Genomic DNA, 26854 nt, shown 5'->3' on the forward strand with positions numbered 1-26854 from the left:
AACTGGTCTAGCATTGTATTTCAGCTTGATCCTATGTTGAAACTTGTGCAAACACCCCAGCTCCTCCTTAAACAGTTGTTTGAATTCTTCACAAATGTTCTCACCCTTTAGGGACCTATCTGTGAGCAAGACTTGTTCAACGCTATTTGGGTCTAAGATGATTCCCAGCTCTTTCTGATGGACCCACCCCAAAAGATTGGACCCTGATTTCACCACATACACAGTTCCATAAATCTCCCTGTCCTTAAAACGTAACTGTACATTTTTCATCCCTAACAAGGGTATAAGTCCTTTGTTGTAATCTGTGGGAGAAATGTCAGGGATTTTTAATTCATTCACATTGCAATTCCTCATAGCCGCAAAATCATCCTTATTCAATAAGGTGAATGGTGAACATGAATCAGCGTACATTTCTACACACTGTCCATCGATGAACACATCACACTTAGGATATATGGAGTTTATGGTACCATTAAGGTCCTTTAACTGTAAAATTATCTTGCCAATTCTCTGCCCTACGCACTTAACTTCCTTACTTGTACCCCTCTCCATGTTCCTCTCCTGATCTCTGTTGTGCAGTTCACCATCTCTACATACTCTCGCGAAGTGCCCTTTCTATTACATTTTTTACAGGTAACGTACTTAGCAGGGCATTGAAAAAACGTGGCAAAATGATTATTACTGCCACACCTGTAGCATTTGGGGCCCCTTTCTTTGGTTTCTACTCTGACATTGCTATTCTCCTTAAACTTCACCTTGTACACAATGCCCCTGTCTTCCTCATCATTTATAGAAGCCACAACCTCGCTGCTAGGTTTCATGAAGTGTAGTTCAATGGTTAGAGCAGGCAGACCTTGATGCAGAGCTCTGGCCAGGGACCAGGTTCGATTCCCGCCTCGGCGGGTCTCCGGCTCATTAATTCCCCTGACTGGATATTCTCGCCTCAGTGCCTGTTCTGATCATGGGTCCCACGCTGCAACTCTGGGCAATAGCTTGCTTAGTCTCCACAACGGCCCCAAAAGCGCTGGGATGCCTGGCTGCACCTGGGGGGTGCCCAGGAGTGGACATTTCCCAGGAAAGCCAGGAAGGGTTCCTAAGCGGTATACGGACAGCGCCGGGACACCTCCGGTGGAGGTAGCTGTGCGCTTTACAAATGCCGACATTTTACATTTTTTACATTTTTACATTTCTTTAATACATCTAGCAGTATGCTCCACTGATTTTGCTATTTCGATAGCCTCCCTTAATCCAGGATTTTTTGCCAATAATTTCTCTTGGATGCGAGGGTTGTTAGTGCACCTCACAAGCTGGTCCCTTATGAGGGAATCAGTTAAATTACCAAACTCACATAGTTGAGTAAGACCCCACAGCGATGCAATGTAATTCTGAACTGATTCTTGTTTTCCTTGGCATCTTTTAAAGAACTTGTGGCGTTCTAGCACCACATTTACTCTATCTCCAAAATGCTTTTCCAGTTTTCTCATAGTCTGCTCATAAACATCTAATTCTCCTTCCAACTCCCCCTCCTGTTCTTGCATAGGCAATGACTCATACACTTTGCGCCCCTGTATTCCCAAATTGTGTAGTAAAATGTGCTTCTTCCTCTCTGCCTTGTATTTCTCGCCCCCAACCGCTATTAAGTAAGATTCAAACAATTTCACCCATTCCTTCCAACTGATTTCTGGTTCACCAATATCATTTAGAAACGGCGGGGGTTGGCTCATGCTTGCTGCGGCCATAGTTAACCAGTTAGGAGGGTAAGCAGGGGAGTGATCAACTACTAAGGCTACAAATCAGGCTAAGTTGTTGGTTAACAATACAATATATATATATATATATATATATTTTCCACTATGCATCAAATAGTTGACAGGAAAATACCCAACAAATTAGAAAAACAAAAAGCTTATTGAACCACTTAATATATGTTAATGCAGTCCTATTAAAAATTGCAGTTCCGCTTTCACAGGAAGATCTAATAACCAGGTTCTAGATCAATATTAATTTATATATTCTCCTATATTTTCCAGTCAATTCACTTACAGTACACTCACCACCTGGTTATGCATTTGAAAGAAATACCTCAGCTCTTGGCAACATAGATGATCTCAGGGGTGAACATACATTCCTTGCTCAAAACCCCAAACTACACACAACTCAAATCAATTCCAGTATATTGCTGCTTTTCTAACCAGACTGCTTCCTGGTTGAACGCCCGGCTCAAAGTGGCTGGTGTGCCGGGAATGTAGAAGATCCGGCTAGTCAGCTGACACGCAGGACATCCTGACTGAGTTATCTGCGAGGAACGCCGCTCCTGCTGACAGGATTTGCCTCTCGCATACCCCAGCCTGCTTGACCCTTGGACGCAGTAAATCAATGGGCAATTCAACAACAAAGAAGATGAAACCCAGACACTCAAAATGCTGATCAGCAGTTACGATCCTTTATTACCAGCCACAACCTCTTCTCTCAGACGTGCCGGTACCGTTGGCTGCACGTCTCTACATGCATCCTCCGTGAGGTAAATTGATCACTGTCAGAGATATTTGTGAGAGGCACAATTTTACTAAATCTCCCTATGCCAGTTCATTCAGACAGTTATAGGACGTAAAACGGAAAGCTTCTCCGCACTTCCTCAAATTGCTTGAAGTTAATGCACCCTTCACTTCAGATGCGACACGCAGGAGATGACTTATTTTATTTTTATTTTTTAAACACAGTACCTTGTCCCACAGAGGAAATACTTCTTAAAATCTTTTTCCTCTCGTTAATCTTTTAACTTCTGAGAATGCTTCCATTTATTCCAACTGCAGTCATCTCTTTTTTCCATTATTAACGGACGTCCTCTAAAAGCTTGCACTCATTTAATATCTTCTTTACATCCATACCTCTTGTCTAAGATTCTTCTTGCATTCCTCATTCCTTAACTTGTATTCGTGTGGAGAGAGCACACAAAGGGGAGATGGCCAAGGCTGCCCCCTGCACATCCTCGTCGCCAGTGTAGAAATTCAAATGAAAGACGAGGCCCTCTGTAAGTCAAGACTCGTTTATTGACCATCCACTCTCCTCACTGACAAGAGACAAACATTCCATGGTCAGCTTCGTTTGGGAAATACCAACTGGGCAAAAAGGGAAGGGGTGGATGGAAGATACCACTTCTATAATTCAGTTACAACAATAATCTTTCACTGTAGCCACAGCAAAAGAAAGAGCAAATAGAAGTATATCTGACAAACGAGCCCTCAAAGGGTCAATGGACTTCTCCACACACCAAGTCACAAATTTGGACCATCTATAAGAATAGATTGACTTAGTGGAGTCAAGCCTGGCCGATAGAATGACACCCACCACATCATGTGGGAGAGAAAAGGAATTCAGGTTGCCGCGTTCAATCTCCAGGCATGAAGGTGTAAGGTCTGGAGGTGGGGGTGTAGAACCTGCCCCTCCATCTGAGAGAGGAGATCTGCCCTGAAAGGGAGACGGAGCGGCGGGCACGAGGAGAGGTGGAGAAGATCTGTATACCACACCCTTCTTGGCCAATCCGGGGCGACCAATATAACTTGGGCCTGGTCTTGGCGAATCTTCCTCAGAACCCGAGGAATCAAGGGTATGGGAGGAAACGCGTAAAGGAGTTGCAAGTCCCAACTCAACTGAAACGTGTCCCCCAAGGCTCCCTGCATCGGAAACTGGAGGCTGCAGAATGACGGGCAGTGAGCAATCTCGCGAATGGCGAACAGGTCCACCTGAGGAGTCCCTCACGTCCGAAAGACGTGACAAACTACCTCTGGATGAAGCCTCCACTCGTGGTCGGCAGAGAACTGCCGACTGAGACTGTCTGCACGCACGTTCAGAACTCCGGCCAGATGATTTGCCATCAGACAAATCTGATGATCCTGAACCCAGGACCAGAGATGTAGAGCCTCTCTGCAGAGACACTGCGACCCTACTCCTCCCTGCTTGTTTACATACCACATCGCGGTGGTGTTGTCCGTCAGGACCTGAACCGACTGCCCACTTAGGGAAGGGAGGAAGGCCTTGAGCGCCAGACGTATCGCCCGCAACTCTAGAAGGTTGACGTGAAGCAACCTTTCCTCTGGAGACCAAAGACCCTTGATCTCCAGATCCCCCAGATGAGCACCCCACCCTAGAGTGGTCGCATCCGTTATCACTGTGGCCACCGCTGGAGGAAGTTGGAAAGGCTTTCCTTGAGACAGATTGCCTTCCACACTCCACCGAGACAGATCCGCTGCAGTTTCTCTGGAGATCCTGATGGACTCCCTGAAATCTCTGTTGTGCTGATACCACTGCCTGCGGAGGCACCACTGGAGTGCCCTCATATGCCAGCGTGCATGGTTGACCAACAGAATGCAGGAAGTCATCAGACCGAGCAGACGAAGGACCTTCAGGACTGGAACGACCGCTCCACTGTGAAATAAATAAATCATTTCCTGTATGTCGCGAATCCTTTGAGGTGGAGGAAATGCCCGACATACAGTAGTATCCAGTACTGCACCTATGAACAGGTTGCGCTGGGAGGGCACCAGGTGAGATTTGGGTACATTTATCGAAAAACCCATCCTGTACAACAACTGAGTTGTGACTTGCAAATGATGGAGCACTTTCTCCGGAGATTCTGCTTTGATCAGCCAATCGTCCAGATAAGGGAATACCGGAACCCTTGACCTTCTGAGATGTGCAGCCACCACTGCCATCACCTTGGTGAAGACTCGAGGCGCAGTAGTAAGACCAAACGGAAGGACCGCAAACTGGTAGTGCTGCGATCCCACCGTAAAAACAGAGATACTTCTTGTGCGACTTCAGAATGGGGATGTGGAAGTACGCATCCTGCAAGTCGATCGACACCATTCAGTCTTCTTCCAGCAGCGCTTGAAGAACCTGCACAAGGGTGAGCATCTTGAACTTCTCCTGCTTCAGGTAAAGGTTCAAGATCCTGAAATCCAGGATTGGATGAAGTCTGCCATCCTTCTTGGGGATCAGGAAATACCGGGAGTAGCACCCCTGACCCCTCTCCTGCTCTGGAACCACCTCTATTGCACCCTTTCTGAACAGAGCCAGGACTTCTTCCTTCAAGAGCAGCAAGTGGCCCTCTGCACAAAAACCTTGGCAAGGAGGGTAATTGGGGGGAAATTCCTGAAAGGGAAGAGCATACCCATTCTCCACGAGACTGAGAACCCAAAGATCCGATGTGTTGGACTTTGGCCCTTAGGGCAGGTTCACCCCTAGACTTTTCGCTTTAAATGGTGACCTGGCAATGGTGATTTTTGGGATTCTGCGCACTTTCACTGTGTCCCAGTGGAAAGTGCGTGCGCACTCTGAGTGCATGTGCTGAGCTAGGCCTGCCCGCCCATAGGAATGCATGGGGAATGTATGTGTCCCTGGTAGTTCCTGATGCGTGGGGTGTACAGGCTTGAGTCTGGTATGTGTGAACTCGTGAGAGTGAATGCTGCGAGATGGTGTATGCAGCATGTATGTGTCTAGTAGGGAAGCGCCATTTCTAGACACGGCTGTACGTGTGCAGTGAGGGTGCTGGAGCGTGATTGGCTGGAGCTGGCTGGCATGCCAGGCTCCAGGAAGTCTGGATGGGTCTGCCCGGTGGCGAGTGTGAGATTAGCATGAGTGATGTGTGGGAGGAGTGTACCTGTGTCCTTGATGGGCTGGGTTTTCCCCACACAATGCTGGCTCCGCCCCCCTGTGGTGTGTCTAATGACCCAAGCCCTGCCAGTGAATAGAGAGGGTGGTTGAGGTAAACAGAGTACTCAAGAACCAGCTGCGACTGGTTCCGCCCCCACCCTGCACCTTCAGACAAAGGAAAATGGTGTATAAAAATGGGGCTGTGTCCCCACAGAAGTTGTTCTTTTCCAGGATCCTGAGGGGGCTGTTGCTGCTGCTGCCGGGCCAGAGGACCGCCACTTGGACTGTCTCCCTGCCTGGAGACCCAGTGTGCTGGCTCTGGGCCCAGCCTTGCCCCCTGCCTGCTCTGAGGTACTTTTGCTGGACTTGTGTTCCCCTGAAGCGCCTGGAAGCGCTTTATTTTGTCTGCCAGCGCTGGGAGCGCTTTATCTGCCTGAGGGCGCCTGGAAGCGCTTTATTTTCCCATATAGCGCTGGGAGCGCTGTGTTAATTACCCTTAGCGCTTGGGAGCGCTTTGCCTGCCAGATCGAGTGCCCACCTCGATTGGAGTATTTATTTAAGAAAGCCGGTGCCCACCCAGCATTGCCCCGGTGATTTGCTGCTGTTTGCAAATTTACCTCGAGGGAGCCCTCGGTAAATTCAGCCCCCGCCTAGAAGTGCCGGAGACGGGCCGCCGCGCTGCCCGCGACGACCCGGAAGTGCTCCTGCCGGCCGGCCAATCCGAGAGCGGGCCGACCGGAAGTCCCGCCCCGCAGCCGCGACCCGGAAGACAGGCACAAGACGCCCGGACGAGGGCAGGACCGGCGAGGCTCTCTTCTGCTTCCCCCGGTCTGGGGAAGCCTCGGTGAAGACGGAGGTTCGCCCGCGGGGCCCCCGCAGTGCAGGAAGAGTCCGGCCGCAGCAACAGAGAGTCCCGAGGAGCGGGAGCTCTCCAGCCAGCTGCAGCGAGACCGGGTGAGTGCGGGGGCAGTGGTGCCTTTCTCCCCAGAGCGGCCCTGGTTGCTAGGGGGCCGCCCTGACGAGAGGGGCATTGCGTGTTTTGGAGCCCGAGGCTCCTGGGGGGCAGATTTGTTGAGCCTTGCGAGGCTCCCCGCCCAAGGTTGTTCTCTGAGCCCACGAGAGGCTCCAGAGACGGCCGCATTCTGTATTTGCTCATTGCACCATCAGGATTCAAGCAAGCCGGGCCGAAGACGCCTGAAATGGCAGAAACCGGTCCCCGGAAGCTTGTTTCCTTCCCAGTGTAAGAATTGGCTTTTGTAGTCTGGTCTGCCCTGTTCCCATGATGCACTGGGCCAGGGACAGACTAATTTGCATACAGCCAGGTTCTGAAACTGGGATGGTGCAATGAGCTAAAAAACGGTGTTGGATCTAGCCCTGATCTCTTGACTGGGTGAGAGTACTCTGCTTAATTCAGAGACTCTGTCCATCACCACCCCTTGTTGTAAATTATTTTGTCCACCCTAAGCGTGGAAGGGTATACTCAGATGTGAGTCCCTTGCTCATTGCACCATCAGGATTCAAGCAAGCCGGGCCGAAGACGCCTGAAATGGCAGAAACCGGTCCCCGGAAGCGTGTTTCCTTCCCAGTGTAAGAATTGGCTTTTGTAGTCTGGTCTGCCCTGTTCCCATGATGCACTGGGCCAGGGACAGACTAATTTGCATACAGCCAGGTTCTGAAACTGGGATGGTGCAATGAGCTAAAAAACGGTGTTGGATCTAGCCCTGATCTCTTGACTGGGTGAGAGTACTCTGCTTAATTCAGAGACTCTGTCCATCACCACCCCTTGTTGTAAATTATTTTGTCCACCCTAAGCGTGGAAGGGTATACTCAGATGTGAGTCCCTTGCTCATTGCACCATCAGGATTCAAGCAAGCCGGGCCGAAGACGCCTGAAATGGCAGAAACCGGTCCCCGGAAGCTTGTTTCCTTCCCAGTGTAAGAATTGGCTTTTGTAGTCTGGTCTGCCCTGTTCCCATGATGCACTGGGCCAGGGACAGACTAATTTGCATACAGCCAGGTTCTGAAACTGGGATGGTGCAATGAGCTAAAAAACGGTGTTGGATCTAGCCCTGATCTCTTGACTGGGTGAGAGTACTCTGCTTAATTCAGAGACTCTGTCCATCACCACCCCTTGTTGTAAATTATTTTGTCCACCCTAAGCGTGGAAGGGTATACTCAGATGTGAGTCCCTTGCTCATTGCACCATCAGGATTCAAGCAAGCCGGGCCGAAGATGCCTGAAATGGCAGAAACCGGTCCCCGGAAGCTTGTTTCCTTCCCAGTGTAAGAATTGGCTTTTGTAGTCTGGTCTGCCCTGTTCCCATGATGCACTGGGCCAGGGACAGACTAATTTGCATACAGCCAGGTTCTGAAACTGGGATGGTGCAATGAGCTAAAAAACGGTGTTGGATCTAGCCCTGATCTCTTGACTGGGTGAGAGTACTCTGCTTAATTCAGAGACTCTGTCCATCACCACCCCTTGTTGTAAAGCATTCTGTATTTGAGCCTGAAAGGCTCTTGGGGGCATCTTTGGTTCCCGAGTCCCCAGGAGGGGGACTCCAACGGCGTGGCACATCCTTCTTGAGAGCCCTGAGAGGCTCAACAGCGCCACAGTTATTCAGGAGCCCTGAGAGGCTCCTACATCTCAAGGGGCATTTATTGATTTCGAGTCCCCAGAGGGGGGACTCCAACATTTGTGCCACATTTCTCTTGAGCGCCCCCATTGTTTGTTTAGAGCCCAGCGAGGCTCAAGGGGCACATCTTCATTTAAGAGCCCTGAGAGGCTCAGGGGGCCAATTTATTTCTTGAGAGCCCAGCGAGGCTCCCACATTGGCCCCATTGTTGTTGTTGAGCCCTGGAAGGCTCAAACCTTGTTGCACCAGTTGCCCAGCACTTTGTGGGCAACTGCTACGTTTAGGCCCCTGGACACTGGGACACAGGGCGTCCTAGCCCCAACAAGGCCAGAGGGCCTAGGGACAGTCACAGGTGGTGACTTGTGTGAGTTTGGTGCAATTGTTCTTACACCTCTGAATGAATGTTATGCATTGCCTCATGTGTTCTGTTTTTACACCCCTACAGGTATTGTGATATGTAGGTGGTTGTTTTCTCCCTAGTACAGGTGATGCTAGTGAGGTCCTAGTTACCAGTAGTTACTGGTAGTGTGCTAAAAGTGATTTTACGTTCTATGTTTTACATTCTAAGTGCTATTTCTGAAAGTGTTACTTCTGATTCCTGACAGTGGTCCAGGTGGCCCTGTCTTGTACATATCCCCTGTAAATTCTGCCCGTGCCTCTGGCACATTGTAAAGTGTGTGTTTTATCTAATGTGTTTTGGTGTAATACAAAGGCTATTTTTTATATAACCTTGTGTGGAGTTTCCTTTGTGGTGGGCCTTTGGGTGTTGTTGCTGGGGTGCATGCGCAAATACTTAACTTACATCGCCTCCAAGTTTAGCCTTGCTGCTCGCGCCACGTTACCTAAAGGGTGAGCAGGGGTTATCTTGGCGTGTAACTCCCTTGCCCTGACTTGGGAGTGGTGGTCTCTGACTGACTTTGGCGAAAGCCCTGGCCAGCCAGGGATCCCATTTCCAACATTGGCGGCAAGCGGTGAGGATAAGGATTTGTGTTTGCGTTGTACCACAGTAGTAACTGGCCACACTACAAAGCTCTGCATTTTAGATGACCACATTTTAGGGGATTGTTTTTTGAAGTTTCATATTTTCTTCTCCTGAAGGTATCATTGTGCAATTGTGTCCAGTGCATTTGTCCCCCACCCTGCGCCCAGAGTCGGTACCTGTGTCACATGTGGTCAGGTTGAGAAATCAGGGGTGGTAGAAACTGCCTTACCAGTCCGAGGGGAGGGTTGTGTGTAGATGAATGGTGTGTGGCACTAGGCAAGTGAGTAGGAGTTCTCTGGGATAGAGAGCTTGCTGATACCTTGTGAATTGTGTACTCCTGTGTTAGCTCAGACCCCTAGGTTCCCTGTGTAATCTTGTCTCTAGAACGTCCTGCCAAGATGGAGCTTGTCTTTGATTTCAGTGATCTAGATACCTACAGTACGTGGGAGCTGGTAAGGTTCTGTGACGAGAGAAACATAGGGAGGGGTGAGTCAAACTGGTACGAACTTAGGGACCGCCTGGTCAGATGGCAAGAGGGTCAATGGGATCGTGAGCGCAGTGAGAAAAGGGTCTGGGCCTCACACCATGAGGGTGATGGGTCTGTGGGGAGCCCTGAAGATTCAGAAGAGGAGGAAGAAGATGACAGCACCTGGATGCCAGTAGAGAGTGAGGACCCCATAGATAGGGAGTCCCTTGCTGGGTCCAGTGTAGGAGGCAGCGCCTCATCCCTTTCCCTGTCCCCAGAGGAGCTGGAAGATAGGAGGAGAGAAAGGGAGCACCAGCTGGCTTTAGAAAAGCTCAGGTTGGAGCATGCCCAGGCTATGGCACAGCTGGGTGTTAGAAAGCAACAGCTAGAGAACGAGAGGGTCTTAGCGCAGGAAAGGATAGAGGAGGCTGAGAGGGCCTCCACCAGAGGCAAAGTAGCTCTGGAGGGTAGACTATCCCCTGCGCGCAGTTTTAATTTTCTGGATTCCCCGGGGAGGGTTGAGTCCAGTGGTGGCAGCTATATAGAGCCCAGTGCAAGAAGTCCCACCCCCAGTTCCCACAGTCTGGTACCTGTTTCCCCAGAGGAAGAGTATAGGTTGAAGTTCAGGGACAGTAGGAAACTGTCTCACCAGTCTTGGGAGGAGTTTGCAGGGGACTGTCAGTGTGCACTGATTGAGTGGTTAGAGGTTCCCACGGGACCTGATTTTGACAAGCTGTTTGATCTTATTCTCAAGGAGCAGGTGCTCAGTTGTTGTTGGCCGGAGTTGCGGCAACACCTGTTGAGGTTGGAGACCTTTGATCCTTGGGAGCTGGCAAAGGAAGCAGACAGATTGGAAAGTGCTAGAGGTTCTCTAGAGTCATTAGGGAGTGACTCCAAAAGTAGTGGTTCAGGTATCTTCCAGCCCAGCGTGGTGGAAGAGGCTCAGTGTAGCCCAGCTAGGTCCCAGCATAGCAAGGAGGGTGTAGGGACTCACTGCCTGGCTCAGTGGAGCAGGAGTGAGGAGGAGACCGAGGTTCCCCAGATGCCCGAAGCCCTGCCTCAGGACTTGGATGGTTTCTGTAGGGAACACCAGGTTGGGGACCTAGGCTGTCCTGTTAGTCCATTTGAGGACGATCTCCTAGTGAGTAGAGGACCTGGAGCGTCTGTAACCAGAGCTCCTGTGGTTCTAGAGGCTGGCAGTACCGCTCCGGTAGGGAGGGTACAGGAGTCCAGCGTGAGGAGTGATTGGGGGATGAGTTCCCCAGTGGATGCACCAGTGGACCAGGGACTAGCCAGTTGGGCTAGATCTTCTTGGGGGGACCCGGGTGGCGCCACTTCTGGTCTGGGGGATCATCACGCACTGTCAGGTGGACAGAGGGCGGGAGATCTGCGCCAGACAGACAGTCACACAACATATGTCTCATTTGTTAGCCTCAGGGGGATGGAGTGTAAGTCCCGAGAAGTCCTGGAGTGCCAGGCAATTGTTCCACCAAAGGTTTTAGACCAGAGGTTGGAAGGCCAGGTTCAGGATCAGCCTGACCTGAAGGGTAGGATGACTGTAACCAGTGTCCTGACCGGTTCTTCTTCCAGAGGAACTTCTCCAGGTGGGAGAGGGCAGACCTCTGGAAGGGGGTGCAGAGGGTGGGAGAGCCCACCTCTGACCCCGGTGCAACCTGAGTGGATAAGCCCTGGGTTGGAATGGCGTTCTAGGTGTACCCCTCGCCGGAGGAGGAGGAACCCTAGGAGAAGAGGTAAGGGGAGGAGAGCCTTCCCTGAGACTCCTGGTCCGCCTGAGGTTGTAGGCCCTAGGCTGGAGAACCAGTGGCAGTCTAGTCCTGTCTGGCAGACAGGAAGAGTGGAGAATGGCTCCTATGGGCCAGGGGTTACTACCCCCGCTCTGCGAATAGGCATGGACCAGTGGCACCTGGGTGGCCCAGGGCCTGGTTCTGGCCGCGGACAGCTTGGGAGTACCAGTGGGGTAGCCCAGTTGGTCCAGACAGTGTGTTGAGAAGGAATCCCATGGGTTCACCGTGGCGTAGAACAGGAGGGTGTCCCTGCAGTTGCGGGCCCGCGTCCGTTTTCTATCGCCCCAAGCAGGGAAGTCCATCACGGTGGTGATTGTTCTACCCTGCGTTTTGGCTGGAAGGGGGTTGTGTTGGACTTTGGCCCTTAGGGCAGGTTCACCCCTAGACTTTTAGCTTTAAATGGTGACCTGGCAATGGTGATTTTTGGGATTCTGCGCACTTTCACTGTGTCCCAGTGGAAAGTGCGTGCGCACTCTGAGTGCATGTGCTGAGCTAGGCCTGCCCGCCCATAGGAATGCATGGGGAATGTATGTGTCCCCGGTAGTTCCTGATGCGTGGGGTGTACAGGCTTGAGTCTGGTATGTGTGAACTCGTGAGAGTGAATGCTGCGAGATGGTGTATGCAGCATGTATGTGTCTAGTAGGGAAGCGCCATTTCTAGACATGGCTGTACGTGTGCAGTGAGGGTGCTGGAGCGTGATTGGCTGGAGCTGGCTGGCATGCCAGGCTCCAGGAAGTCTGGATGGGTCTGCCCGGTGGTGAGTGTGAGATTAGCATGAGTGATGTGTGGGAGGAGTGTACCTGTGTCCTGGATGGGCTGGGTTTTCCCCACACAATGCTGGCTCCGCCCCCCTGTGGTGTGTCTAATGACCCAAGCCCTGCCAGTGAATAGAGAGGGTGGTTGAGGTAAACAGAGTACTCAAGAACCAGCTGCGACTGGTTCCGCCCCCACCCTGCACCTTCAGACAAAGGAAAATGGTGTATAAAAATGGGGCTGTGTCCCCACAGAAGTTGTTCTTTTCCAGGATCCTGAGGGGGCTGTTGCTGCTGCTGCTGGGCCAAAGGACCGCCACTTGGACTGTCTCCCTGCCTGGAGACCCAGTATGCTGGCTCTGGGCCCAGCCTTGCCCCCTGCCTGCTCTGAGGTACTTTTGCTGGACTTGTGTTCCCCTGAAGCGCCTGGAAGCGCTTTATTTTGTCTGCCAGCGCTTTATCTGCCTGAGGGCGCCTGGAAGCGCTTTATTTTCCCATATAGCGCTGGGAGCGCTGTGTTTATTACCCTTAGCGCTTGGGAGCGCTTTGCCTGCCAGATCGAGTGCCCACCTCGATTGGAGTATTTATTTAAGAAAGCCGGTGCCCACCCGGCATTGCCCCGGTGATTTGCTGCTGTTTGTAAATTTACCTCGAGGGTAAATTCAGCCCCCGCCTAGAAGTGCCGGAGACGGGCCGCCGCGCTGCCCGCGACAACCCGGAAGTGCTCCTGCCGGCCGGCCAATCCGAGAGCGGGCCGACTGGAAGTCCCGCCCCGCAGCCGCGACCCGGAAGACAGGCACAAGACGCCCGGATGAGGGCAGGACCGGCGAGGCTCTCTTCTGCTTCCCCCGGTCTGGGGAAGCCTCGGTGAAGACGGAGGTTCGCCCGCGGGGCCCCCGCAGTGCAGGAAGAGTCCGGCCGCAGCAACAGAGAGTCCCGAGGAGCGGGAGCTCTCCAGCCAACTGCAGCGAGACCGGGTGAGTGCGGGGGCAGTGGTGCCTTTCTCCCCAGAGCGGCCCCGGTTGCTAGGGGGCCGCCCGACGAGAGTGAATGCTGCGAGATGGTGTATGCAGCATGTATGTGTCTAGTAGGGAAGCGCCATTTCTAGACATGGCTGTACGTGTGCAGTGAGGGTGCTGGAGCGTGATTGGCTGGAGCTGGCTGGCATGCCAGGCTCCAGGAAGTCTGGATGGGTCTGCCCGGTGGTGAGTGTGAGATTAGCATGAGCGATGTGTGGGAGGAGTGTACCTGTGTCCTGGATGGGCTGGGTTTTCCCCACACAATGCTGGCTCCGCCCCCCTGTGGTGTGTCTAATGACCCAAGCCCTGCCAGTGAATAGAGAGGGTGGTTGAGGTAAACAGAGTACTCAAGAACCAGCTGCGACTGGTTCCGCCCCCACCCTGCACCTTCAGACAAAGGAAAATGGTGTATAAAAATGGGGCTGTGTCCCCACAGAAGTTGTTCTTTTCCAGGATCCTGAGGGGGCTGTTGCTGCTGCTGCTGGGCCAAAGGACCGCCACTTGGACTGTCTCCCTGCCTGGAGACCCAGTATGCTGGCTCTGGGCCCAGCCTTGCCCCCTGCCTGCTCTGAGGTACTTTTGCTGGACTTGTGTTCCCCTGAAGCGCCTGGAAGCGCTTTATTTTGTCTGCCAGCGCTTTATCTGCCTGAGGGCGCCTGGAAGCGCTTTATTGTCCCATATAGCGCTGGGAGCGCTGTGTTAATTACCCTTAGCGCTTGGGAGCGCTTTGCCTGCCAGACCACTCTGAATGACCTGTCTAGTGGTAGCCTGAGTGTCAACAATTTCCTCTTGAAAATCCTTCCTATCCTCCTCAGGAAGCTTTGGAACCAGCTGTTTGACTGAATCCATCAACGCATGGATATAGCGTCCCATTAGACAAGTTGCATTAGTCGATTTGAGCGCCATGCTTGACGAGAAAAATACTTTTTTAGCAGCCTGGCCCTGCTTCTTCGATTCCTTATCCCCAGGAACCTGTGGAAAAGCGCCCGCAGATTTTTTTGAGCAGGCCGCCTGCACAACCAAGCTCTCCGGCAAGGGGTGTGTAGATAAAAAGTCCTGGTCACCAGGCGCCACCCTGTACCTTCTTGCAACTGCCCTCGAAACAGCAGGGGCTGTAAGCGGCCTTTTCCAAACCTCAGATATAGGCTCCGCCAAAGCATCATTAAAAGGAAGCATAGGCTCGACCACAGAGGTAGGCGAATGAAGGACTTCAGTCAGTATATTAGCTTTATACTCTGCAGTTGGAAGTATTAAATTCAACAAGTCTGCAGCCTTTCTTATGACCCCATGATAAGGTGTCACATCCTTGGAAGGGGCATCAGAAACAGAGGCCAAATCCCAATCAGGGGACAGTTCAAGACCACTCGCCTCTCTCAGATCATGGAAAAGATCCTCTGAATCCTGCAGCTCACCCTCTTCCATTTCAGTTTCACGATACCTCTGCTCTTCCAGAAGTCTTTGTGACTCACGCCTCGACCTCTCCTTCATGAATGAAGTCGACGGATCCGAAAACGACTCCGTCGGAGCCGGAGCCGGTGTCGAGCCCGAAGCCGGAGGACCAGACCGCTGAACACGATGTCGGATCGGATTCGGCATCGGCGTCGAGGGTGTCAGCGTCAAAGGTCTTGGCGTCGAAGGCTTCGGCGGCGCCGAGTAAAGCCAAGGCGGCGTCGGAGCAGGCATAAATGGCATAAAAGGCGCAGGAGCGTAAGTCTTGGGGATACCCAGATTGTATGCTAATGGACCCGTCGGACCAACCGGTGCACCAGAGGGGTACATAGCTCTTGAATACACTCCATACATAGCATTCAGGAACTGAGTAGGGTCCTGACCTGGAGCAGGAAAAGCTGGATAAGAGCCCACAGGCTGCTCTCGAGGGAGCGGAGTCTTCTTGACTTCGACCTCCACCTCAGGCTGATGCACCGGGGTCGACGAACCCGCAGTCAACGGAACCTCCTCTTCTCCTCCATCTTCTTCATCTCCCTCACCCTCCTGGTCAGAAGAATGAGTCGGAGCCGGAGAAGGATTCGACATCGGCTTTGGTGAATGAACAGGCGAATTCACAGGCGAAGCCTCACCTTCGGAGACTTGAACTTCCGGAGTCGGAGCCTCCAGATCCTTGCGAAGTAACTTCACCTGCGACTTCGGTCTCGAGCTCGAGTCCTTCCCAGAGTGATGACGAGACTCATGAGATCTCTTCTTGTGCTTCTTCTTCGATGACTTTGAAGCATGCACCGAAGACGTCCTCGAGCGCGACTTCGAGCGAGACCTCGACCACGAATGACGAGTCCGTGACCTCAACCTCTTCTTGTCCTTCCTGCTCTTCAACTTTGCAACAAGGAGTTTCGCCTCCCTCTCACGGAGAGCCTTAGGATTCATTTTCTCACAGGATGAACATTCCTCGATGTCATGGTCAGAACTCAAACACCAAACGCAGCACTCGTGCGGATCCGTTATAGACATCATCTTGCCGCACTCTCCGCAGGGCTTGAATCCAGTCTTCTTCGTGGACATTTCGACACAAAGAAGCAAAAGGACACCAAAATGAAACAAACAGTAACAAAGTTACCAACAGCTACAGAGGCTACCTAGAAACCATTAGCGTCGACGACGCGGAAAAAAGGGAACTGATGTCATCACGCCGGCGTGGGCCTATTATGGAGTCGGTGACGTCAGCGGAGTCGCGCGCGGTGTCGTGGCTCTGTGACGTCGTCCACGTCGGCGCGAAGCTACAAAAACAATTTCCGAATGTTGCTGACGCAAGGGGATATTCACAAGGCGAGGAATCCACTGGCAGATGTATCCATCAGAATCACTGCTTAACGCTAATTTACAATGGGCATAAAAGATAAAAAAGCACACATTCAAGTCTAACTAGGATAAGATGGCAGTGGTAGGAAAGAATAGATAGCACCTCGGTTAAGTTTGCAAGAACAAGATCAAAGTGGTTATAGCATGCTCTGATGAATAAAACACTATGCCATCATATGAGTGTTACCCAGTATATGGAAACTAGATTTCGCATCTACTACACAAATAGAAATACAATTCAGAGCACAGCAACAAAACAGTATTGACGGTTTGAATGTAATTTGAACAACACTCCAAAATAACCAAAGTTGAACAATATAATAAAGTCCATATCAAGTCGGGTAAGCGGCAAATGGGAAAAGGCTAAAGCACCACTGAAAAAAGGGAAGCAAAATGGAGAAGTTGATTCCTGTAATTGACAGACAGAAAAGGGTAATTCTCAATTAGTGGAGATAATGGAGAAAGGGCAACACAGCACATTTGTTCCTTTTAGAGTTAAAGACACTGAGTGCAGTCACTAATATGTCAAAGCTCTACCGTTATAAATACAGCAATGTTTCCGTCACATTTAACCTGTTTAATGTATAATGTCATGTACATGATACTAAATCTCTATGGTATTGGTGTCAAGGATGGGTAATCAGCCGACAAATAATAAAATCACAGGGAGCAGAAGATGTCACATAATATTTAAGACCTTATGAGTCTCCTAACAGAGTTGGTGCTTTCTAAAGTGAGTTTGTGAGGCAGAGAGTACAATGTAGCTATCTTAGGGACAAAGTACTAGAATGGCAATGAGAGCTACAGGGTAGGATCGAGATGCATTATCATAACTGTGTTTGGTCTCACTACTTGAATAACATGGGTTGCTGCAGGTCAGGATCAAGGTGCGTTGAGAACGTTGTGTTCATGTGCGTAATGGAAGTCTATGTGCAGCTGCAGAGCAGCACTAAAGTAAATTGGCAACGCTGTGTGGGGAATCCTATTACTGGAATAGTAGGGTAATATGCATGTCAAGATTGAGGTGAATTTAGAGTTGTTTGTCTCAATCAGCATGGGACTAGCAGGAGATGTTACAATACAGGTTTAATCCTCCCATACACAGCAGGGTAAAGAAGTCTAGTGCGAGAGCAAAAAGATAGTTGCATCCCAAATAGAGATACTGTTGTTTTACTTTTGGGGGTGTTACGTTAACAGCATAGCAGTTGGGGGTGCAATGAGTACAGAGTTGTCAGGCACATTCAGATGTGCTTACATTTTCAAGTATGCATCCTCTACTGTTATGTGTTGCCTACATATGATCTATAATCCCTTACTTGGGTGGATCCAGTTTGGGGTTTATGTTTGGTTCATCCCTCGCTTTGCCAGCAGGCCGTTCTTCCGTCTCCTGTTCTGTCAAGATTTCAAGTGTCATCTCCACTTTGCCCTGTGGTGAAGGAAAAGTATGATGAGACACAAGAGAACGGTCATTATCACCAATTCAGGTCTGGCTCACAGCAATCACGCCTCACTCTCGAGGTCACTCACTATAGATTGTTTACAAGATCCAAAAGGAGTCAAGCATATTTTATGGCCTTCAAGTGCCATCCTATTTCAATTGTTTTAAATAATTCAATATGCACAGACCACAGCAAGAACATACAAGGCCAAATCCATTTGGGACAGTGATGCAGTACCTGCCTTTTTATCAGCTTGGAGTCAGTGAGTGTCAGAAAACTATGGCCTGTAATGGGGGATCTGGCATCCCCTAAAACAAACTATTCTACATAACAACGATAAATACACACAATGGTTTCCTGAGTGCAGGATCCCTGCTTAATTCTTCCACCAATAATGTGTGACTGACTTGGTAAAACGTTTGGATTTATATAGTAAAATACACACCTGAATGCAACAGGGGCTCAGTGAAAGGTCAAAAAAAGAGGGGACAATGGGCATTCCTGATATGTCCCTCTGCTGAGTCTACAAGTCTCTGAGCTACACCTACATAAAAGGCTACTCTTTATCTCTGAATCATCTCACCAATACTAATTTTGTTCAATACTGCTTTAAAAAATGCATTTTAATTATATCGAAAGACTTTTCAACATCTAGGGTGAGAAGTAGAAATCATATTTCCGTAATCTGAACCTATTCTATAAAATGGGGAAACCTATGAATATTGGCAAAAAAATTGGCAATTTAAAATAAAACGGGTCAGAGTGGACTCAAAGTTGCACCGGAGGTTAGAGTTTGGTAGCTGTAAATTCTGGGTATAATTGTTTGGGACCTTTAAAGAGGAGTGTAATAACTAGATGGTACAGTCAACTGGGCTCATTTCCTCAGGTATTAGCAAGATGTTGCCCACTTCTATCGGCTGAGTGACCTGACTTGTTTGAAAAAAAAATATATATATATAAGACCAGCACTAATTGATGTGCCAAATGATCAACGCCCTATAAATGAAATTGTTACACCGACATAATCCTAATGCAGTGTGCGGTTATAATATCCTTGATCGCAAATTCACGTTAACCAATATGTGATTGTACAGGAGATGGCAGTGTGAAGTATTTTACTTGCTTTGCAGCATTGCTGCTGTCACATTAAACAGTTTGGAGTTGAACGTGACAAACTACTCACTCGACCTTCTTTGAATAAATATATTTCACCGTTTCATTTTTGACAACTGACATGCATGCTTTGGGTTTTCAAGCTCGAATTAAAATGGCATATCGACTTTGTTTGCCATTTTGCAGAAGCGTTACTTTAGTCTAGTCTAAATGTTCTGTCCAGAATGTGTTCAACCGTCCCCTTATGGTCTAGATCTTTCTCAAAGCTTGTATCGAAACAGACCTAATGGCAAACTAATGAGATTTGCCAATTTTTTCTTAGCTTTGCCTGAGTTTAGGGATTTAGCTCGTGTATTGACTGGAGTACGATGCATATGACCCATCAGACCACTTTCAACTCGTTCTATACACCGCTAACCTCCACCACCCTTCATCTAGGATTCAGTAATTTGATCATCCAGATCTGATTTATGCAGTTTGTTTTGATAAAGTTGAAGATCAAAACTCCATGGACTCCCACTACAGTGCCTCTTTCCCAACCCTACCTTCACATGTGCATGATCATAGAGCATAAATTGGACTACTTCTATAGCAGGTATGTTCATAGGAGACTGTCTATGAATACTGGATTCCAACACCAGTTTAGAGCCCGCTGTCCACATATTGTCAACCTCAGTTTTATTTTCCAGAGATCGATATTATCTGAGACAACCAACCACAACTGTTTATGCGTGAAAGGAAGACATTTCAACAGCCTCTATCAAAAAATCCCTTCATCACGGTGAACCTTCCCTCATTCGCATATTTGTCACTCATATCGTGCAATATTTCTCAGAATGTCTTAAATTTGGGTGTGAAGAATGCTGCTATGTTGGCTTGAAACTGTTGTGTATATTTTTAGTAAATGTCTTGAACGCACTCTTCATTGGTGATGGTAATGCCACTTATGTGATGATTTTTTTTATTGTGACCACTCTAAATGATTTAGCCATCCTTTCATACCACTGACCTGTTATATAGACGTAGTGGAGTTACAGTCCTGAACATCTCCAAGAATGCTGAACACATCTAAGGTGAGGAGTTGTTGAGGCGTCTGCTTTGTTACCATGTTGGAAAGCTCAGTGAGTGACATAGCTTTTACCTGTGCAGTTGTGTTTGTCTGACAAGGTGTTCACCCAGCACTATTTAGCATCCTTTTTAGTGATGCAGAGTTTGCGTTATTGCAGACCTAACTATCTGCCCCTCTTATGTGATGAACAATATAACATCAATATTGTGGATGGGAAGGGGCATTCAGCTTTACCCACATAGTAAGAGGCACTTCATGCCTTGCCTTTCCCAAAATAACCTCAAACATCAAAACACACAGTGCCATGACAATGTCCCAATTCTGGGCTTCTTCATTATGAATTACGCCTCTGCTGCATGCATATCTTGATTATGCCGAACTCTCCATGCCACTGGAGTCAAGCTATCCTGGCTGATGATGGCTGAAAGCCGGAAACTGGCCCTAGGATGCTTGTTTCCAGTCCAGGGAGGACCTGGCTTGGCAGTTCGGACTGGACTGTTAACTTTGGGCGCAAGGGCAAGACTGTTGTTCTGCATTCTGTCATCAATTGTTATTTTTGCATTTGTCACCCTGAGTGGGACGGGTATGCCCAGACGTGGGTCCTGTGCTCTCCATGCCACTGGAGTCAAGCTATCCTGGCTGATGAGGGCTGATAGCCCGAAACCGGTCCTAGGATGCTTGTTTGCAATCCAGGGAGGACCTGGCCTGGCAGTTCGGACTGGACTGTTTCCATTGGGCGCAGGGTCAAGACTGATTTGCATATGGCTGGGTCCAAACTGGAATGGTATGGTGATCAAAAAAACGATAGATTTGGGCCCAGATCTCTGTACTGGGGTGAATGTATGATATTGTTCTGCATTCTGTCCATCAATTGTTGTTTTTGAATTCTTAGTTTGGGGCAGCAATCTGCACAAATATGGGGATCTAATGCAATGTCAGTGCATTAAGCTCCAAAACGAACAAGTTACTTACCTTCGGTAACGCTTTTTCTGGTAGATAAAGTATCTGCCTGTGGATTCCTCGCCTTGTGAATATCCCCCTTGCGTCAGTAACATTCGGAAATTCTTTTTGTAGCTTCGCGCCGACGTGGACGACATCATAGAGGCACGGCATCGCGCGCGACTCCACTGACGTCACCGACACCATAATAGGACCAAGCCGGCGTGATGACATCAGTTCCGCCTTTTTTTCCGTGCCTTCGAGGCACACGGATGGACCAATGACAGTAGATATATACACAGTATACACAGTACATAAATGTCAAGATAACACACACAGTGTGAAGCAAATGTAGGAAAGCAATTGAAACAAAACATTTCCTTGACAATAAAATATATATACACTAGCAGCTCGTCCCGACGTTGTCCGGGTATGAATTGCTGCTGGCCAGTAGTATATTGTTTTGTAGGATTTCGTTTTGATAGCATTTCTTATCTGTGACAAGCCTGTGAAACGCTCCGATTCACAGTGCACTGCTGATGCACTTAAGAGTGCGCGTTCAGTAGTGTGTGAACTCGAGTTTCCCTACTTTATTTTTCCTTGCAATATTATATAGCGCGAACTCGACAACATGGCATGAGCACAATTTACATTACAGAAGAACACATTCATTTGTGGTAGGCACGGGGAGACAAAGCGATTTGCGTGGAATCACAGGATGTTGAGCTGATGCCGAAATTCGAACGTAGTTCCCCAGCTCTAAAGTTCGCAATTCTAGAACTTGTGGCTGGAGGTGTGTCTAAAAGTGTATGTCGGTGCTAGCCATCAATGAGAGAGACCTGTGAATTTTTCAAATCGGTGGTGAAAAAATATGAGTATGTTGCTGGAGATGTGGGCCGCCGTGCAACCAATGTACTTACCGGGGGAGGGTAAACACGCATTATTCCGCAACTTTCTTTCCGCATACCATCACTCCGCATACTTTCATTACGAAAGTACCATGACTCCGCAATGCCATTATAACGCATGGCATTACATTTTATATGCTTTTACCACGCATACATTTACAACGAAATTCGTTGTAAATGCATGAATGGTAAAAGCATGTTTTTTTTATGTTTGGATAAGGTAAGTATGGGTATAGGGGTATATGTTTTGGGGTACTGAGGTATATGTTTTGGGGTGTTTGGGTATTTTAAGGGTTCAGATATAGTTTTGGGTTATGGGGTACAGGGGTAGTTTTAGGGTTTAGGGATAGGTATGGGTTTTGGGGTACAGGGGTATTTTTAGGGTTCAGGGCTAGGTTTGGGTTTTGGGGTATAGGGGTATTTTTAGGGTTATGGGGTAGGTTTGGGTTTTGGGGTACAGGGGTATTTTAAGGGTTCAGGGCTAGGTTTGGGTTTTCGGGTACAGGGGTATTTTAGGGTTCAGGCGTCGGTTTGGGTTTTAGGGTACAGAGTTATTTTTATGGTTCAGGGCTAGGTTTGGGTTTTGGGTACAGGGATATTTTTAGGGTTCAGGGGTAGGTTTGGGTTTTGGGGTACAGGGGTATTTTAAGGGTTCAGGGCTAGGTTTGGGTTTTTGGGTACAGGGGTATTTTAGAGTTCAGGGGTCGGTTTGGGTTTTAGGGTACAGAGTTATTTTTATGGTTCAGGGGTAGGTTTGGGTTTTGGGTACAGGGATATTTTTAGGGTTCAGGGGTAGGTTTGGGTTTTGGGGTACAGGGGTATTTTAAGGGTTCAGGGCTAGGTTTGGGTTTTGGGGTACAGGGGTATTTTAGGGTTCAGGGGTAGGTTTGGGTTTTGGGGTACAGGGGTATTTTTAGGGTTCAGGGCTAGGTTTGGTTTTTGGGGTACAGGGGTATTTTTAGGGTTCAGGGGTAGGTTTGGGTTTTGAGGTACAGGGGTATTTATAGGGTTCAGGGCTAGGTTTGGGTTTTGGGGTACAGGGGTATTTTTAGGGTTTAGGGATAGGTTTGGGTTTTGGGGTATAGGGTGTATATATATAGGGTTAAGATGGGTTAGTGTTTAAGGGTGTTGGGGTATTTTAAGGAGTAAGGGTGGGTTATGATTATGGTGGGGTGCAGGGTATTTAAAGGGAGCAGGATGGACACCCGGAGCTGGAATGTACAGAACCTGGGAAGAAAAAACAATGAAATATTGGGCACATCGCTCGCTTTTTTTTTCCGTAATCCCGCCCTCGCACACGCCCATGCCCCCAGCACACGCCCACAGCACACGATATGAGACATGGCATGAAGGGCGGAACGTACCACACGCCCCCAGCATTTGTCATGCCCACAGCACACGCCCACAGCACAATGCAGACACGCCCACAAGGGACTACTTTGCTGGCACGGTTCTTTTACCTTTTAAATGTATATGGTGGGCGTCTGCATAGCCTATGTCCTTCTGCTGCAACTGCCCTTTCAAACGCTGTATTGGGTGTTGTGATTGGTGCTGTGGTTCCTGAGATTACCCGCCTCAAAGGTTTGGGCTCTCTCTTTATTATATTAGTATGGATGAAATTGTTGAAATTTGTATTTTTAGTTGTGTTAATGTGTATAAATAATGTTTTTTTTTTTTAATGTAGTGGCAGGATATTGGGTTTTTAGGAGAATTTAAAAAAGGGTATATTTTAAAGTACATTTTATGTTAATTATTTTAATGCTATGCAAATTACAATTTTAATATTTTACAATTTTGAAAATTATTTTTTTTTAATACATTTTAATTTAAAAGTAAATCAAAAAATATAATAATGGTATTACATTTAAAAAAATTAAATGCTAAAAGTATTTAAATAATCAAATTGTAAACAAATACAGATATATAAAAACACAAGTTACTACCTGTGTAACAATATATCTGTAAGAGACATTAGTTAGTGATAGATTCTTTACCTGAGAATATCTCCAGGCGTCAGACTGAATCCGGAAAGTTTTGCTTACAGTACCCCTGCGCGCCAGTAGGTGGCGTTGTGCGGATCTGCGTCCGTCACTGGCGTCGTATGCGCCGAGATGAAGTCACAGAGACTACTTAGGCGCCACCCATGCGCGCTGACGTCAGTTCTAAGCATGACTTTTCGCGCCAGGAATGCAGAGCCATGCAAAAAACCGACTACTGGTGCCATGAAACTAGGGCCCTGAAAGGGATGTCCTTAACCCTAGTAATCAGTTCGCAGAACGGGGAGGATGGGTGGAGTGATAAGCAATCTATCACTAACTAATGTCTCTTTACACAAGTAGTAACTTGTGCATCTGAAAGAGACACGCTAGTGATAGATTCCTTACCTTAGAATAGATACCCCAGCAATACCAACCCCGGTGGTGGGTCTGCAAATAAGATTACACCAGAAAGTCACGGAGAACAGAACGGCCAAAGAAGCCGTCTCTCCGGACTCGACTGTCAAGGCAGTAATGCTTGGTAAACGTGTGCAGCGAGGCCCATGTAGCAGCCTGACAAATGTCCTGCAAGGGAACGACGCGTCCCAAGGCAGTAGTGGCTGCTGTTGCCCTGGTGGAATGGGCACACAGCCCCATAGGAGGCTCCTTCTTAGCCAACGAGGAACAGGCCTTGATGCAGAGTACAAACCACCGAGAGATGGTCCATTTGTGCACGGCTCAACCTTTTATGGCACCCAAGTAGCCAGCAAAGAGCTGGTCATTCACCCGGAACTGTTGTGTGCGTGTCAGACAGAACGAGAGTGCACATTTTGGGTCCAGACGGTGGAGCCTCTCTTCCTCTTTGGAAGGATGCGGAGGCGGAAAGAAGGTGAGCAAAGTGATGGTCTGCCGATGTAGAAAGGCGTAACAACCTTTTGCAAGAAAGAAGGACGGGTCCTCAGAACCACCTAGTCCGGATGAACAGAAAGGAAAGGAGGTTTAGAAGAAAGAGCCTGGAGATCACTCACTCTTCTGGCAGAGGTGATAGCTACAGGAAAGCCTTCTTGAGAGTGAGAAGACACAAAGGACAGTTATGAAGAGGCTCAAAGGGAGTGCACATAAGAAACGTCAAGACAAGGTTTAAGTCCCATGGAGGCATGATGAATAGCACGGGAGGGAACGTATGCGTAATGCCTTTCAGAAAACGGTTAACAACCGGGGACTTAAAAGAGAAGGCTGTTCAGGAAGCCGTAGAAAGGCGGAAATGGCTGAAAGATAACATTTGATAGTGCCCAGAGCAGAGTCCTGCTGGACCAAGGAAATAAGGACCAGAAGGACTTCAGAAAGAGGGGCAGAAAGGGGATCCACAGAATTTGCTGTGCACCATGCCACAAACTTGTTCCACCTGCAGGCGTATACCATTTTTGTAAAGGGACGCCTGGCTGCCAGAATGACATCACAGACTTCAGGAGGAAGATCGAAAGCTGTCAACTGTCGCCGCTCAATCTCCACACATGGAGGTGGAGGCTGGACAAGTTCGGGTGGAGGACCGTCCCCTGCTGCTGCGACAGAAGATCCTCCTGAAGAGGCAATCGGATCGGAGGATCGATCGCCCTGCTGAGTAGCTCGGGATACCAGTATCTTCGTGCCCAATCTGGAGCCACATGAATGACTTGGGCCTGGTCCCGCTGAATCTTCTTCAGCACTCTGGGCAGAAGTGGTATAGGTGGAAAGGTGTACAATAGACCGCAACTCCACTCGCGACGAAAAGCGTCGCCGAGCGAGTGCCGCCTTGGAAATTCAAACACGCAGAATTGATGACATTGTGCGTTCTCTTCGGTTGCCAATAGATCAACCAAGGCTCTCGCCACTGCTGAAAGAGACATTGCGTCACATCCGAGTTCAGACGCCATTTGTGATCCATCATGAACCGGCGTCTAAGTTTGTCCGCCCGGGCATTCAGAGAACCTGCCAGGTGTTTAACCAGCAAGGTAATGCCTTGATGTTCCAGCCATGTCCAGAGGCTCAGAGCCTCCTGACATAGGGTCCACAACCCCACCCCACCCCACCCTGTTTGTTGCAGTACCACAGGGCAGTGGTGTTGTCCGTGAACACCTGCACTTCACTTCCCCGGACAGAGGGAAGGAATGCTTTCAGTGCAAGTCGGATCGCCCGAAGCTCCAAAAGGTTGATATGGAGCCGGGACTCCGCCGGAGGCCAGAGGCCTCTGCTCTCTGCCTCTCCCAAGTGGGCTCCCCATCCCAGGAGTGACGCATCCGACACAACTTTGTGCTCTTGTTGGGGAAGAGAGAGGGATCTGCCATTGACCCAATCGCAATTCGTGAGCCACCACTGCAAGTGTCGTGCAGTGCCATCCGAGATCTGGACATGATCGGACAGGTTGCCCTGATGCTGTGCCCACTGGAACTTCAGGTCCCACTGCAGAGACCGCATATGCCATCTGGCATGTTGCACTAGCAGGATGCAGGAGGCCATCAGGCCCAGGAGCCAGAGGGTCATCCTGACTGAATCCCGGGATAGAGGCTGAAAGGTCAGAATCTTAGCCTGAATATCCCGTACTCGCTGCTCGGGGGGATAAACTCGAAACTGCGTCAAACCCAGAACCGCTTCAATGAGCTTCTGAGAGGGACTCAGGTGTGACTTCGGCTCATTGATGGAGAACCCCAGCAAGTACAGGAGGTCGGCAATAGTCTTAAGGTGGGTGACGACTGCCTGGGGTGAGGTCGCCTTCAACAACCAGTCGTCGAGGTAGGGTAAGACTGACACCCCTGACCTGCACAGGTAGGCTGCGACCACCGCCATCCCTTTTGTGAACACCCGAGGGGCACTGGTTAGGCCGAAGGGGAGCACGGCAAACTGAAAATGCTCCTGGCCTACTGTGAACCACAGATAACACCGGTGGGCCGGCAGGTTGGGTATGTGAAAATATGCGTCCTGCAAGTCCAACGATACCATCCAGTCTCCAGGGTCGAGGGCAACCAAGACCTGAGCCAGAGTCAACATCTTGAACTTCTCCTTCCGGAGGAAGCAATTGACATCCCTGAGGTCCAAGATGGGGGGCAAGCCCCCTTTGTCCTTCTTGGGAACCAGAAAGTAGTGGGAATAACAACCACATCCTACTTCCGGCCCAGGAACGCGCTTGATGGCCCCCATGGCCAAGAGGGCCATAACTTTCTGCTGGAGAAGCACAAAGTGATCCCCCTACATGCGATGGAATCGAGGTGGCATGGTCGGGGGTAGACTCGAAGCAGAGGGAGTAACCGCTCCTGAC

The 26854-nt window shown here is 49.3% G+C and overlaps 1 protein-coding gene across 2 annotated transcripts in view; it reads right to left on the reverse strand.

The window, feature by feature from the left end:
* The window catches only part of LOC144792107 (myoferlin-like), a 3514236-nt gene that overhangs the window by 113977 nt on the left and 3373405 nt on the right, over window positions 1-26854 (reverse strand). For both annotated transcript variants that reach the window (XM_078666976.1, XM_078666975.1), the window contains one exon: window positions 17435-17544. In XM_078666976.1, the coding sequence (XP_078523102.1) occupies window positions 17435-17544 (110 nt within the window). The remainder of the gene's footprint in view (window positions 1-17434; window positions 17545-26854) is intronic.

This window comes from Lissotriton helveticus, chromosome 11, assembly GCF_964261635.1.
Source record: "Lissotriton helveticus chromosome 11, aLisHel1.1, whole genome shotgun sequence".
Taxonomy (NCBI): Eukaryota; Metazoa; Chordata; class Amphibia; order Caudata; family Salamandridae; genus Lissotriton; species Lissotriton helveticus.